This window comes from Rana temporaria, chromosome 4 (genome assembly GCF_905171775.1).
Source record: "Rana temporaria chromosome 4, aRanTem1.1, whole genome shotgun sequence".
NCBI lineage: Eukaryota > Metazoa > Chordata > Amphibia > Anura > Ranidae > Rana > Rana temporaria.
In genome coordinates this window covers 322,048,848-322,064,717 of record NC_053492.1, presented here as the reverse complement: position 1 = coordinate 322,064,717, position 15,870 = coordinate 322,048,848, and the positions used below count along the sequence as shown (strand labels likewise).

Sequence of the window (15,870 nt, the reverse complement as noted above, 5' to 3'; positions counted from 1 at the left end):
TAGCCCACCCCCCCCCCCTACAGTTGGAAGCACTCCCTAGGAGACACGTAACACCTTCAGCACCCCCTACTGGTTAACCCTTTCACTGCCAGTGTAATTCTTACAGTAATCGGTGCATTTTTATAGCACTGATCGCTGTATCAATGACACTGATCCCAAAATGGCGTCAAGTGTCTGCCATAATGTCGCAGTCACAATAAAAATCGCTGATCGCCGACATTACTAGTAAAAAAAAAATGTATTAATAAAAATGCCATTGAACTATCCCCTATTTTGTAGATGCTATAACTTTTGCGCAAACCAAACGCTTATTGCAACTTTTTTTTTTTTTACCAAAAATATGTAGAATATGTATACGGCCTAAACTGAGGAAACATTTGAGGATATTTATTATAGGGAAAAGTTAAAAATATTGCTTTTTTTTTTTCTCAATTGTCGCTCTATTTTTTTTTTTTTTTTTTATAGCACAAAAAATAAAAACCGCAGAGGTGATCAAATACCACCAAAAGAAAGCTCTATTTGTGGGAAAAAAGGATATGGGTAAAAGATAGGGGGCGCTAATAATTAATAAAAATAGCAATGAAAATCATAGGACTGCACTCCTGAAGACACTAATCCTTATCAAATAAACAAATGTGCACAAAACATTATCAAACATGAAAAATATTGTGAAATATCAATTAGTGCAAATAATATTCAGTCCCAATCTTAAAGGGTCACTAAAGGAAAAAAAAAAATTGTTGCTGAAATGACTGTTTACAGGGTATAGAGACATACAAGTTAACTGATTCCTTTAAAAAATGATTAAAACGAGATAAAAATCAATCATATAATGTGCCTCCTAGTTTCACTTTCGTTTTTAAACTTTTTAAACATTTTTCTGTGAAGTAGAGAGAGACACAGAACAAAAACAAACAGTGTTTTGTTTTTAAAATGAATCTGATTGGTTCTGAGGAGTTTTAGACACACAGCTTGGACCACAGTGAAAAGCTGCCATGAGATTTTCATAAGGAGCCAGACAAGCAGGAAGTGTGGAGATCAGAGCAGAATTACAGCTACTTCAAAGCAAAAACGAACAATGACATGAAACCAGGACTGCAGTAAGGTAAAGGAAGCTATTTAGCTAAAAAAATATTTTCCTTTAGTGATCCTTTAAGCACAAAAAAAATACTAAGATAATAAATCAAGTCCATAGAACACCAAACGTCCATTCTGTGCTTGCTGTCATATACTGATAGAGAAGTGATCCTTCACCAAACTTGAAAAAAACGCCCAAAGTGACTGGATAAGTAATCTGCGTACCATAGCACATTTACTCCTTTACTCAAAAAGAGAGTCAATGAGGGCTTATGTAGAACAGGGGTTGACAAATTTGCTTGGAATCTAGGAGCCAGCTAAAAAAGTTAGGAGCCAAAAAACGCACCCCGTTCCACCGAGCTTGCGCGGCAAAAGCGAACGCATACGTGAGTAGCGCCCGCATATGTGAAGGGTATTCAAACCACACATGTGAGGTATTGCCACGATCGTTAAAGCGAGAGCAATAATTCTAGCCCTAGACCTCCTCTGTACCTCAAAACATGCAACCTGAAGATTTTTTTTTAAACGTCGCCTATGGAGATTTAAAGGGTAAAAGTTTGTCGGCATTCCACGAGCGGATGCAATTTTGAAGTGTGACATGTTGGGTATCAATTTACTCGGCGTAACATTATCTTTCACAGTATTAAAAAAAAATTGGCATAACTTTACTGTTGTCTTTATTTTTTAATTAAAAAAAAGTGTAATTTTTTTTCCCAAAAAAGTGCGCTTGTAAGACCGCTGCGCTAATACGGTGTGACAAAGTATTGCAACAATCGCCATTTTATTCTCTAGGGTGTTAGAATAAAAAATATATATGTTTGGGGGTTCTAATTAGAGGGAAGGAGATGGCAGTGAAAATAGTGAAAAATTACACACATTAGAATTGCTGTTTAGCTTGTAATGCCAACGGCCACCACCAGATGGCACCAGCTCACAGAAGGAAGAGCTTGGGACTTCACAAGGCCGCAAAGCCGCGGCCTCAATTACCGGCCGTCACGGGCCCGCCGCGATCGCGCGGCGGGGGAGGTGGGGGCGCACGGAGACACATGATCCTGTGCCTTCGTGCGCCCCCACCGCGCGATCGCGGTGGCCGGTAATTGAGGCCGCAAAGCGCCAGGTCACAATTTCTTGTCACAATTGTGACCTGGCGCCCGGATATTGTCGACCCCTGATGTAGACTAATGCCCTTCACATAGGCTTGAGTACCTGGTCACGCTTTGTACGTCCTTTCCGGCCCTGCTGTTTGTTGTTTCCTGTGAGGTGGACAGACAGAGTGCGGTGGGAGCACGGCAGATCCCCAGACTACCGATTAGAGCCAGCAGCCCCAGTGCCGGGATAGACACTTTTTAAATGTGAGTAGCCATTTGGCTAAGTTTTATCTTTGCTCATTTTTAATAAACGAAATTACGCTATGGATGTTACCATTGTTATTTCATATCTGGCCGAGACCTTTAAGGGAGGAAGTCGCCTAATATATCCATTTCAGCCTATGTGAGCGGGCATTGTCCTGCATGCTCTCGCTGACTCTCTTTTTAGTAGAGGAGTCAATGTGCTCTGGTAAGCAGATTACTTATCCAGTCACTTTGGGTGTTCATTCAAGTTTGGTGAAGGATCACTACTCTATCAGCATATCACAGAAAGCATGGAATGAACGTTTGGTGTTTTAATGGACTTTGATTTATTATCATAATATTTTTTTGTGCTTTAAAAGCGGGGGTTCACCCTAAATAAAAATTCTAACATTACAACGAGCTGACCTGCGACACGGACATTATGCTGGTCTTTTTTTTTTTTCTCGTACATACCGTTTTATCTGTTTTCTCCCTGGATTTCCCGTGGGAGTGGGCGTTTCTATCGCAGGGAAAGTGATTGACATCTCACCGAGCGGCGCAGACAGCGCGTCACAAGTTGCCGAAAGAAGCCGAACGTCGGGTCGGCTTTATACGGCGCCTGCGCACCGACGTTCGGCTTCTTTCGGCAACTCGTGGCGCGTCATATGCGCCGGTCGGAAGAACGTCAATCGCTTACCCTGTGAATAGGAACACCCACTCCCGCTGTGAATCTGGGAGAAAATACAGATAAAACGGTATGTACGAAAAAAAAAAAAAGACCAGCAAAATGTCCGTGTCACAGGTCAGCTCGTTGTAATGTTAGAATTTTTTTTTTAGGGTGAACCCCCGCTTTAAGATTGGGACTAAATATTATTTGCACTAATTGATATTTCACAATATTTTTCATCATGTTGTCGCTATATACAAAAATGTATGTACAATACATAGTGATCTCTCACTGTGACAAAACTAATAAAGCTATTGTAAAACAAGAAAAGATAAGTCCATAAAGAAATGTAAAAGTGATCAAATGAATTGAATAGTCCACCACGTGTCACACGGATGTCTGGAACGCAGACTATGAAGTAATTCATGAAGTGATAGTGACTTCTTATGTAAAACGTGATGACCCGCCACCAGTAAAATTGCAGGCTTACCGGAACAAGTGGACTCAAAGAAATTTAAATCTCTGAGTCCAACAGGCATGAATACTGAAATTAATGGCTGAAGAATCCTTGTAGAGAATGGATGGAAGCACCCGATCATCAACGGAGGCAGGTTCAACACAATAGGAGGTGAGCAGTGATGACACTTTCACAGACTTGCCCTCAATATAAATAAATGAAAAAGGGAGATGGAGAAGGAGAGAAGAGGCCACATAGCGTAATCTCGTTTTTAAAATGATAAAATTTAATGAGCAATTGCACTTGCATGCAGCGCATGTATGTATACAGATAAGGCGGCAGTGGAGTCGAAGTGTACTAACACGAAGCGCGTCAGAAGGACTCCTGCCGCCTTATCTGTATACATACATGCGCTGCATATTTCACCATCATGTAAGTGCAATTGCTCATTAAATGTTATCATTTTAAAACGAGCCCCATAACGTGAGTAGCACACCACATATGAAAGCGGTATTCAAACCACACATGTGAGGTATCGCCGCGATTGGTAGAACAAGAGCAATAATTCTAGCCCTAGACCGCCTCTAACTCAAAGCATGCAACCTGTAGATTTTTTTTTTTTTTTGTTGTGTTAACGTCACCTATGGAGATTTTAAAGGGTAAAAGTTTGACGCTATTTCACGAGCGGGAACGCAATTTTGAAGCGTGACATGTTGGGTATCAATTTACTCGGCGTAACATTATCTTTTACAATATAAAGAAAATTGGCTGACTTTACTGGTGTCATATATTTTAATTAAAAGTTTTGTCAACGTGTGATTTTGCTCCAGGAACAAGTGAACAGCTGGTAATCTTGAGAGAAACTTGATTTTTTTACTAAGGGCCTGCAGCAGAATCACCACTTTCTGTCCCATGTGTTTCTGCTCCTGAGCCCCTGTAATCCACCATTGCCAAGTGAGAATATTCTACTCACAAAAGATATGCAAACTGAGGAGGATGCAACGTGTTCAGTATAAAGACTTGCAATAACCCATGCTCTAACAGAGTTCCTATGGCTGTTTTTTTTTAAGTATCAGGCAACAGGTGAGATGGCAAATTATCACTTTGTCATCAGCAGAAAATGGTGGCTGGAAGTGTGAACTTATGGACTCATAAGTACTACATCAGTGGCCAGAGGGAAACTTCTGGTAGCGAATTGGAAGAAAAGAACAGCAATTTTAAAGTGTGTAGCATTGGATAAGGGATGCAATGTAGAGTTCACTACAGATCCCTCTAGACAAATATACTAGGAACCAATTTAGACAAAGCGAAAGGGAAACCTTTTCTTGCCATTATTCACCACACTGGCCTGTTTAGTGTCCAGGCTTTGCCCGTCATGGTGGACATACTCTCGAAGACCATGGCTCGACACCAGTATACACCCTGTCGGTTAACTACACTTGTTGCACCACATGTCAACGGAGTGCGAAACACATGATCCAGAGGTGGGGGCAAACAGACGCAGGATCCTGTGTCTCCGTGCTCCCCCACCTCCCGCGCTGTGCGATCGCTGCGCGCCTGCCGGTAATTGAGGCAGTGGCTTTGCAGCCTTCTGCAGGCCTAAGCTTCCTGGGCGCCAGGTCACAATTCGTGTCGCAATTGGTGGCCCGGATTTTGTCGAGCCCTGCACTATACGGCTTGCCCTATATACTCTACTGAAAATTGGGCCTTAGGCAGTGGTGTGGTGGCACAACACTAAAGCCTCAGATACTCTTGTTGAGCGCAGCAGGAACAGGCCCTGCTGAGAAATATTTGATCACATTTTTATTTGCGTGCCCCTGTTAAAGAAGGGCAGAAAAAATGGGCCTTAGGCAGTGGTGGTGTGGTGGCACAAACACTGTAAAGGCTCACAAATACTCTAGTTGTGCGCAGGAACGAGCCCTTTTGCAAATATTACAGCAAACATTCAAATTATAACGCCCTGTTAAACAGGCGTATAATTTTGGTGGTGGTGGTGCCCAAAAACAAATGTTCTTAGAAGCTATCAACATTAACATTGAGGAGGAATAGGATAGTCACTCAGCATCAGCATAGGCAGTCTTCAAGGATCTCACATTCATAGTAAAATGATTCGGTAGCATCAGGTGCTTAGTAGCTGGTGATCCAAGACTGATTAATTTTATGAAGGTGAGCCGATCAACTGAGTCTGTGGAAAGGCACACTTTGTGATCGGTTACAAACCATCCAGCAGCACTGAATATGCGTTCAGATTGAAGGCTGGATGCAGGACAGGCAAGTAGCACAATTGCATACTGTGCAAGCTCTGGCCAGTGATCCATCCTCGAGACCCAGTAACCCAGTGGATTTTCGGTTGGAAAGGTGTTCAAGTCTTGATCTTGCCCCTATGTATTCTGCACCATGTAAATCAGACGCTGGCGATTGTTGCTGGAACTAATCAAATGTGAACTATTGCAAGGGGTGTGAATACTTTTTAGGGCACTGTACATATTCCATGGATCTTTTTTTTTTTTATTTATTTTTTGTGACTGCGACATTATGGCGGACAATTTGACACATTTTTGGGACCATTGTCATTTTCACAGCAAAAATGCATTAAAAATGCATTGTTTACTGTGAAAAATACAATTGCAGTTTGGGAGTTAACCACAAGGGGGCGCTGAAGGGGTTAAGTGTGACCTCATATGTGTTTCTAACTGTAGGGGGCTGTGGCTGTAAGTGTGACGTCATTGATTGGGTTTCCCTATATCAGAGAACACACGATCAATGACGGCGCCACAGTGAAGAACGGGGAAGCTGTGTTTACACACAGCTCTACCCGTTCTTCTGCTCCGGGGACCAATCGCGGGACTCCAGCAGGCGATCGGGGGCCGCGGAGCTTCGTACCGGGTCGCATGCATGCGCTGGGCGCGACCCCACGGCTGGCTTAAAGGGCCACGTACAGATATGTGGATGTGCCCAGCCGTGCCATTCTGCCGACGTATATCGGCGTGAAGGGGTCCTTAAGTGGTTAATGTGCTGACTTCATCTCCTGAAACTCCTCCTTTCTGCACCTCTGTAGTTCAGGAGGCAGGCTCTGTGGATTCTGTGATTCAGTGAGGGCAAAGTGAATACACATGTGGAGATCTCAGTTAGTTTACAAACTTTAAGATTAATTAGATTAGGCTAGAAATGATTGAAATACAAAGTTGGATTTTCATTGTGTCCATAGGTACAGTTTTTAATTTATTTATTTTTGTCATCAGGAAACTTCTGGATCCGGGATTGGCACAGGGTTCTAAACAAACAATGTTTCTGAATCTTCTCTACAAATCTTTGAAAGCTGATGTGGCACTGAAGAGGGTAAAGGCATTTGTGAAGAGGTTACTGCAAGTCACCTGCTGCCAAAAGCCTACTTTTATCTGCGGAGCATTGTACCTAATCTCTGAGATTATTAAACTTAAACCTGGATTGAGAGTCTTGTTGGAGGAAAATGGGGTATGTACCTAAGTGTAATATTAAGTCTATATATAAATGGTCAACTCCAGAATTGAACAATACTGTGTTACAGCACCAACCTCCCCGTAAAAGATATATAGCGAATCCAGAGTAGGGGGCATGGGACTTTATAGATGCAATTAGTTCAAGGGCATACTAAATTGAATAAAATCACAATTTAATAAAGTTACAAGGGTACATAAAAATGCAAGTATACAATACATGAACAGCTTTATGTTCATTCAAGACTGTTATTGTACCACCTATAGTTTGTTCCCACATCTTAATCCTACATGTTTCGCTGAATGACTTCCTCAGGGACAAACGTGGCTACTATAGGAATGAACAGAAAGCAAATTGCATACAATACATGTAATGTTATATCGGTAAATACCAACACTATACATAGCGTATACAATAAATCTAGTCCATGAATGCATCTTATCCATTGGCAAGAGTTCCCTAAATGGAGCTGTAACGGAATGGCCCGTGACACCCAGAGACCTTTGAAGGATGTGGGGTACTCCTGTGCCAGCATCACTAATGACTCTTGGGTCTAGGGTAGGGCTGCAACTAACGATTATTTTCATAATCGATTAGTTGGCCGATTTATTGTTTCGATTAATCGGATAATGGCCTTAAAAAAAATGGCGTTTTTTATTTTTTTGGGCCAATTTGTTGTTGGGCAGATAACAAAACACAAATTGGCGTAAAAACACATTACATGTTTTTCTGCAGCTTCTCCATTAAAGTATATTGAACCAATAAAAACAAAATAGCACCATTTTGCCTTAAAAAGTCCTTGCCCTTTCCAAATACGCAGCAGCTAAAAAAAAATTATGGATTTGAACGTGTCCCATAGGAAAACATGTAAATGGACTGTAGTGTGTTTCTGCAAAAAGCACCAAAAAACCCAGGCCTGAGATGTTTAGTAACATAATGGGGTTAAAAAAAAAAAAAATAAGTACAAAAAGAGCAAATAATCGCTACTGTAAGGGGTTCATTTTTTTACTGTGGTACAGTGACTGTAATATTTACAGTAGCGATTTGCTTTTTTGTACTATAAAGTACAATTTTTGTTTTTTAACCCCATTATGTTACTGGCCGATTATTCGATTATGAAAATTGTTATCGATTAATTTGTTTTAGTTGTTTTGGCCCTAGTCTAGGGTCATCCTATGCCTCTTTTGGGCATAGGATGGCTGAGAAATGATAATTCATGTATTGCAGGAGATCTGGGCATATTACAGGTGATTTCATGCTGACCCACTACAGGTCAATAAGAGAATGTCCCCTTCAATGCTTAACATAGACTGTTGAGATGCTAATTAAGTCTGCTACTGTGGTGATGTGGATTGAAGCTGAGAGTCAGCCTGGCTATTATGGGATGTTTTTAAGTATCTTGCTGTGATTACATTCTGTGTCCATTGTACTAATTAAGTCTGTAAAGGTCAGATGTCTAACTTTTAGGTGTTAATTGAGGCTGGCTCCTGAATGACATTCCATTGTGTGATGCTAATGACACTGTTTGTGTGAAAAGTCTATTGATGATTAGATGTGGAATGTGACTTGTTAACTGTAGTAATTACCTCCTCTAAATGCGGAGCCAGAATGTCTGTCTGGATGTGGGGTGGAGAGTTTTTGTTCCTTTGATTAACTGTAACATGTTTGAAAGCTAAGGTACCATTAAAAGTATTCATTCATTCATTCATTCATTCATTCATTCATTTTGGAACCAGTAACAGAGCTCTGTCTCGTTATTTCTGGGGAAAATCCAATGGGTCCTGTCTGCTGGATTGTGGAGTGTCGGATAAGTTGTTGTGGTTGGTGGAATGGAATATTGTAAATGGTGGTGACCGTTACAGGAGCCATACCTCAATGATCGAAAGTAAAATCCAGTTATTGCCAAGCACGCAGAAATAGGAGTCTGTCTGGGTGGCCCACAAAAGCCCAGATGTAACAGGTTAGAACCGCCCAAAATTTTTTTATTTTTTATAATCGGTTACCTTTACTATTAACTATATAATCCTATATTATTCCATGTCAAAACAACTTCTATATCATTACTACAGGGGATGCAGGGAGCCTTAAACATTCAGATAATTCCCAAATGGGGCTGAAAAAACTGCCAAATACGAAAGAGAAAAAAATGGCAAGTTTGAGCATGAATAAACATTATTGCCTTGCCTAATGATGTCATTAAAGCTAAACAGAAAGAACACCTGTGCACAATACAACCCACCTGATCTGTTAAAGTGGAGGTTCACCCGGAAATGTTAATTTTTAACCTTAGATTAATGCTCATTTTGTCAAGGGGAATCGGGCAGTTTTTTAAAAATCTAAGCAGTACTTACCGTTTTAGAGAGCGATCTTCTCCGCCGCTTCCGGGTATGGGCTGCGGGACTGGGCGTTCCTATTTGAGTGTCTTCCGACAGGTTTCCGACGGTCGCATCTATCGCGTCACGATTTTCTGAAAGTAGCCGAACGTCGGTGCGCAGGCGCCGTATAGAGCCCCACCAACGTTCGGCTACTCGTGACACGATGTATGCGACCGTCGGAAGCCTGTCGGAAGACTGTCAATCAAATAGGAATGCCCAGTCCCGAAGACCATACCCGGAAGCAGCGGAGAAGATCGCTCTCTAAAACGGTAAGTACTGCTTCGTTTTTAAAAAAACTACCCGATTCCCCTTGACAAAATGAGCATGAATATAATGTTAAAAAAAAAATTTCGGGTGAGCTCCCGCTTTAAGGATAAATCTCAAGCCTTTGAACTGAATAAGGTCATATCCTGGCATCGATGCATTGATTATGTATTTATGGTTTGGGCAGGATCAAAAGAGGAATTAATTGCCTTCTTGGAAGGCCTTGAACAGAACACCTACAATCTAAAGTTCACGTAGAACTTTAATTAAGAAATAATTACGTTTTTAGATGTGGAAATTTACATTGATGAAGCAGGCACTCTTCGCTCTACCCTCTACAGAAAGCCATCGGCTGAAAATACTATTCTGCATGCCAGCAGTTCACATCCTGAACCTCTACTGAGGAGTATCCCGTATAGCCAGTTCCTGAGATTAAGATGCAACTGCACTTTGGATAGTGACTTTCAGAGGGAGGCAGATGCCCTTCGGGAACGTCTTAGTTGGGGGCATAGGCTTGCGCACAGGGTGTGCCTGGGCACACCATTATCACCCTGTGTGGTGCAGATTCCCCCTGTTTAAACCCCTGATATTTCACGAAAAAACATCTAATGGGGCTCCTAAAAAAAAAAAAAAAAAAATGTGAAGAAAAATTTATAAAATAAAGTTGTAAAAAATGAAATGAGAAAAATAAAAACTGACACGTCGGTGTATATATAATTACACATGCCAACGCACATATGTGTTAGAGTGCACACCCTAATGCAATAGGCTGTATCCCTTAACCTATGGTTAAGGGATACAGTAGAACTGAGGAAAGCCTTCAATAAAGTTAGAGCTTTAGATGTACATACCTTGATATACAAGCCCAAAAAACATACTAAAACATCATCTACTAGGATTATTACTAGATACAATGGACATCATGCAAAAGTCAGGGCAATTTGCAACAAGTACTGCCATTTACTAACGGCCAATCCAAAAATCGGCAAGTACATCAAACGATTCCCAAAAATTTCTTATAAGAGATCTAGGTCACTATGAGATGATTTGGTAGCCAGCCATTACATGTGTGTGGATCCAATTGGAAGCAAAATACCTGGAACATATCCATGTGGAAAGTGTAATTACTGTCCAATATTACCAAGGGTCCCAGTGTGCTCTTGTCAAATCTGTGGACACTGAAACAGTTACTTGTCAATCCATTGGGGGTTTGTATATATTATGACCTACCAGTGCAAAGCCTTTATATAGGTAAAACCAAACGCCCGTTCTATAAAAGGATTAGGGATTATGTATCCTTAATATCTGAACACAGAATGGAGATGCCGATAAGTAGACAAGTAGGCCTTTACCACAACTTTGATCTCAAATCAATTGGCTTTTTTCCATCTCGGGCCCCTGTGCGATGGGCTGTGGATCCTTAACGGGTCAGGTTGGTTGTATTGTGCACAGGCAAACTCTGTCTAGCTTTAATTGACCTCATTTGGCAAGGCAAGCGTGTTTTATTCATGCTCAAACTTTTTCCCTTTTAGTATTTGGCAGTTTTGTCAGCCCCATTAGGGATTTATCTGAATGTTTCTTGCCGTCTAGTGTTTACTCGGGCTCCCGGCATCCCCTGTAGTGATTATATAGACGTTGCTTTGACATGGAATAATATTATATAGTAAAGGTGATTATACATTTTTCTTATTAATCTCTAGGCTATATCTTATATATTGAGACTAAATGGGTGTGTAATATATATATATATATATATATATATATATATATATATATATATATATATATATATATATATATATATATATATATATATATTAGTGTGTGTGTGTGTGTGTGTATTACACACACCTGCAGTTTCTGACCATTTCTTGTATCATGTCCACACATTGTGTGTGTGTGTGTGTGTATGTATGTGTATGTGTATATGTATGTATGTATATATATATATATATATATATATATATATATATATATATATATATATATATATATATATATATATATATATATATATATATATATATTCACACACGCCCTCCCTGCGGAAGATCCAACATTTTTGGGTGGTTCTAATCTGTTACATCTGGGCCACCCAGACAGACTCCTATTTCTTTGTGCTTGGCAATAACTGGATTTTACCTTCTATCATTGAGGTATGACTCTATTAAGGGAACTCTTGCCTATGGATAAAATTCATTACATTTATTGTATATGCCATGTATAGCGTTGGTATTTACTGATATAACATCACATGTATTGTTTGTAATTTGCTTTTTGTTCATATAGTAGTCACAAAACCATGTTTGTCCCTGAGGAAGCCATACAGCGAAACATGTAGGATTAAAATGTACTATAGGAACTACAATAACACGTCTTGAATGACCATAAATCGGTTCATGTATTGTATAATGGTGTTTTTATGTACCCTTGTAACTTAAAGCAGGAGTTCACCCGAATTATTATTTTTTTTTTTAACATTAGATTGAGGCTAATTAAGGGGAGCAGAAACGGGTATTTTTTTTAAAATCAATGAGTTTTTAATATAATTATATGCGCTTGCATGTATAAAATAAAACCAAGCAGGGATTAAAATATCATCCAAACGAATGGGTGGACAGACTCGCATCACTTCCGGTCACGTGTGCTGTTCCTGACGCGTGTGGTCACGTCACGTGACTTCATCAGAGGAATCTAATTGGATGCATAGCTTTTATATATATATATATATATATATATATATATATATATATATATATATATATATATATATATATATATATATATATATATATATATATATATATATATATATATAGTCGGTAGCGGGGTGTGTGACCCCTTGGATGAGTTCACTACACACTGAATTTATACAGACAGGCAGTCGAAGACAGTTGAAAACAAAGATTTTGGTTTATTCTTCCATCTTGCTGGAAACAAGTGCAAGCATCCAAACATAAAATAAACCCTGGCCACTTGGGGTGTCTATCTTCACCACACAGGAACCTATCTATGGAGTCTGGCTCAGCCTAGTGCTGGGCAGACACTGCTAGGCATACAGCAGAAAAACAATAGTCTCTTGATTTTTATCACGCAGAAAAATCAATCACCTCCTCGGAAGACTTTCAGCTACTGCTCTCTTTCACTCAGAAAGCCTCAGGATGCAGCAATTCAGTGGTAATCCTCTCGATTACTTATAGAGTCCTTAATTGCCTCATTCTGAAGAGCTGAAGTTTTCCAACGCCCTTAGACCTTTTCTGGTTACTTTTGCAGCCGACGCCTAATAATTGGTGTATTGTCTAAACAAGGCAGAAATGTATGTCCCGTCTGACAACACCCACAGATTTACCTGACTTCCTGTCAGATACCCCCCCCCTCTTGTTTCAACCCTAGGGTTGGGACACAGGTTGCCAGGCAGACATGCACTCGGGACAACACATCTGCATTCCCCATTTTAGCACCGGGACGATGCGTTGCCACGAAACTAAATTCCTGGAGGGCCAGGAACCACCTATTTATTCTCCTATTGGTCCCTTTGTTCTGTGCCATCCACTTCAATGGGGCATGATCCGTCACCAGTTCAAACTGTCTACCCACGAGGTAGTACCGGAGAGAATCCAAAGCCCATTTCACCGCCAAACATTCTTTCTCAATGGTGGCATAATTCTCCTCATGGGCCTTCAACTTTCGGCTGAGGTACATAACAGGGTGTTCCTTCCCTTGATAATCTGAGACAGTACAGCTCCTAAGCCCACATTTGACGCATCTGTTTGAAACACAAAGTCCCGTGAAAAATCAGGCGAATTTAAAACTGGTTGACTACATAAGGCCTGTTTTAAAGCCTGAAAAGCTGTTTCTGCTTCGGGAGTCCATTTTGGTCATTACAGACTCCTTCCCTTTGGTCAAATTGGTCAGGGGAGCAAAATGGGGGATAAAGCGGCGATAATAGCCCGCGATCCCCAAAATGCACAAACCGGTTTCTTGTTGGTGGGACGGGGCCAATCCTGAATAGCCTCAACTTTGTTTATTTGGGTCTTTGATTAGACCTCTTCCAATAGTATACCCCAGATACTTCGCCTCTTCTAGCCCAAGGGTAATTTTTTTTTTAGATTGGCTGTAAACCCGGCTTTCCAGATGGAATCCAACACAGCCTGAACTTTTGGCAAGTGTGATTCCCAATCCTCACTGTGGATGACAACGTCATCGAGGTATGCAGCAGCATAGGCTCGATGAGGCCGAAGGGTCTTATCCATGGTGCGTTGAAATGTTGCGGGAGCATTTTGTAACCCAAAAGGCATCCTCCAATATTGGAAAGATCCGTCTGGAGTTATAAATGCTGTTTTTTCCCTGGCCGACTCCGAGAGGAGAATTTGCCAATAACCCTTGCTCAGGTCTAACGTTGTCATGTACCGGGCAGTGCCTAGACGATCAATCAGTTCATCTATGCGGGGCATAGGATAGGTGTCAAACTTAGTGATTTGATTCAGGCGGCGAAAGTCATTACAAAACTGCCAACTTCCATCTGGTTTGGGTACTAAGACAATGGGACTGGACCAATCACTATTTGACTCTTATCACCCCCAGCTCAAGCATTTTTTTTTTTTTTTTTTTTTTTTTACTTCCTGGCGAATTGCCTCTCGCCGGGCTTCTGGAATTCTATAAGGCTTCAACTTGACCTTATCCCCTGGTGTGGTGATAATGTCACGTTCAACTCCGGAGACCCAACCTGGCAGGTCTGAAAACGTCTCCTTATTACGGAGCACAAATTCTTTAACCTCCTGTTTCTGAGTTTTGGATAGAGTCTCCTCTATCCCAACTTCAGGGACAGCCAGGTTAAATGGAGCAGAAAATCGGGTAGTCTTGGCGACCTAGGACTCTATCCTTCCATGGTTTCAGCAAGTTTACGTGATAGAGCTGCTCAGGTTTTCGTCTTCCCGGTTGGCTAATTTTATAATTCACCACTCCCATTTTTTCCAACACTTCATATGGACCCTGCCATTTGGCTAGGAATTTACTTTCGACCGTGGAGACCAGTACCAACACCCTATCGCCAGGTGCAAAGGAACCTGGGCCCCACGATTGTAAATCCTTTGTTGAGCCGATTGGTCTTGGGCTAAATGTTCCTTCACAATCTGCATCACTTGGGCAATTCTATCTTGCATTTGGACCACATTTTCAATCACTCTTCGATGAGGGGAACTCTCACTCTCCCATGTTTCCCTGGCAATGTCCAGTAGGCCCCCGGGGGTGCCTCCCATACAGTAGCTCAAACGGAGAGAACCCTGTGGACGATTGGGGAACCTCTCTTATTGCAAACATCAGATAAGGGAGCAGATAATCCCAATTCTTTCCGTCTTTATCCACCGCCTTCCTCAACATTTGTTTTAAGGTTTTATTAAACCTTTCCACTAACCCGTCTGTTTGAAGGTAATATACTGATGTACGTAATTGGGTCACTTTCAGGAGTTTACAAAGTTCTTTGGTCACCCTGGACATAAACGGGGTGCCCTGGTCAGTTAGGACTTCCTTAGGAAGACCCACATGGCTGAAAACCTGAAATAACTCTTTGGCAATTGTTTTAGCAGAGGTGTTTTCGGAGAGGAATCGCTTCTGGGTACCAGGTAGCATAGTCCATTATTACCAAAATGTGCTGGTGCCCTCTAGTGGACTTCAGTAAGGGGCAAACCAAGTCCATGGCGATCCTCTCAAAAGGGACCTCGATAATGGGCAGGGGTACCAACGGACTGCGGAAATGTGGCATGGGTACAGTAATCTGACACACTGGACAGGAAGAGCAGTACAATTCCACTTCTTTAGTGATCCCAGGCCAATAAAACCTCTGGGTGATCCTCTCCGGGTTTTTTCTGCTCCCAAATGTCCCCCAAGAATGCCCATGGGCCAGTTCCAAAACCATCTTGCGGTACAGTTTAGGCACTACCAGTTGCTCAATGGTGTCCTCTATCCTCTGTGACACTCGATATATAACAGGTCCCTTTCAATAATGAAGTAAGGGAGGGCAACCCTCTCGTCAGGGTTAACTAACTCCCCATTTATCTTCCCTACATTCTCCCGGGCTCTTAGCAATGTGGGATCCATCAATTGCTCAGTGACAACATTTTTACCATCTAAGCACATTCTATATAAAGGTTTCTCATTTCCCTTTACTGCAGTGCATGTGGTTGCAAAAGGGGACTGTCGTCTCTGTCAGAAAGTCACACTGCA

The 15,870-nt window shown here is 41.3% G+C and overlaps 1 protein-coding gene across 1 annotated transcript in view; it reads left to right on the top strand.

The window, feature by feature from the left end:
* The window catches only part of CEBPZ (CCAAT enhancer binding protein zeta), a 173,040-nt gene that overhangs the window by 25,979 nt on the left and 131,191 nt on the right, over nucleotides 1–15,870 (top strand). Inside the window, 1 exon segment of the mRNA XM_040347790.1 lies at nucleotides 6,775–7,006. Within this exon segment, the coding sequence (XP_040203724.1) occupies nucleotides 6,775–7,006 (232 nt within the window).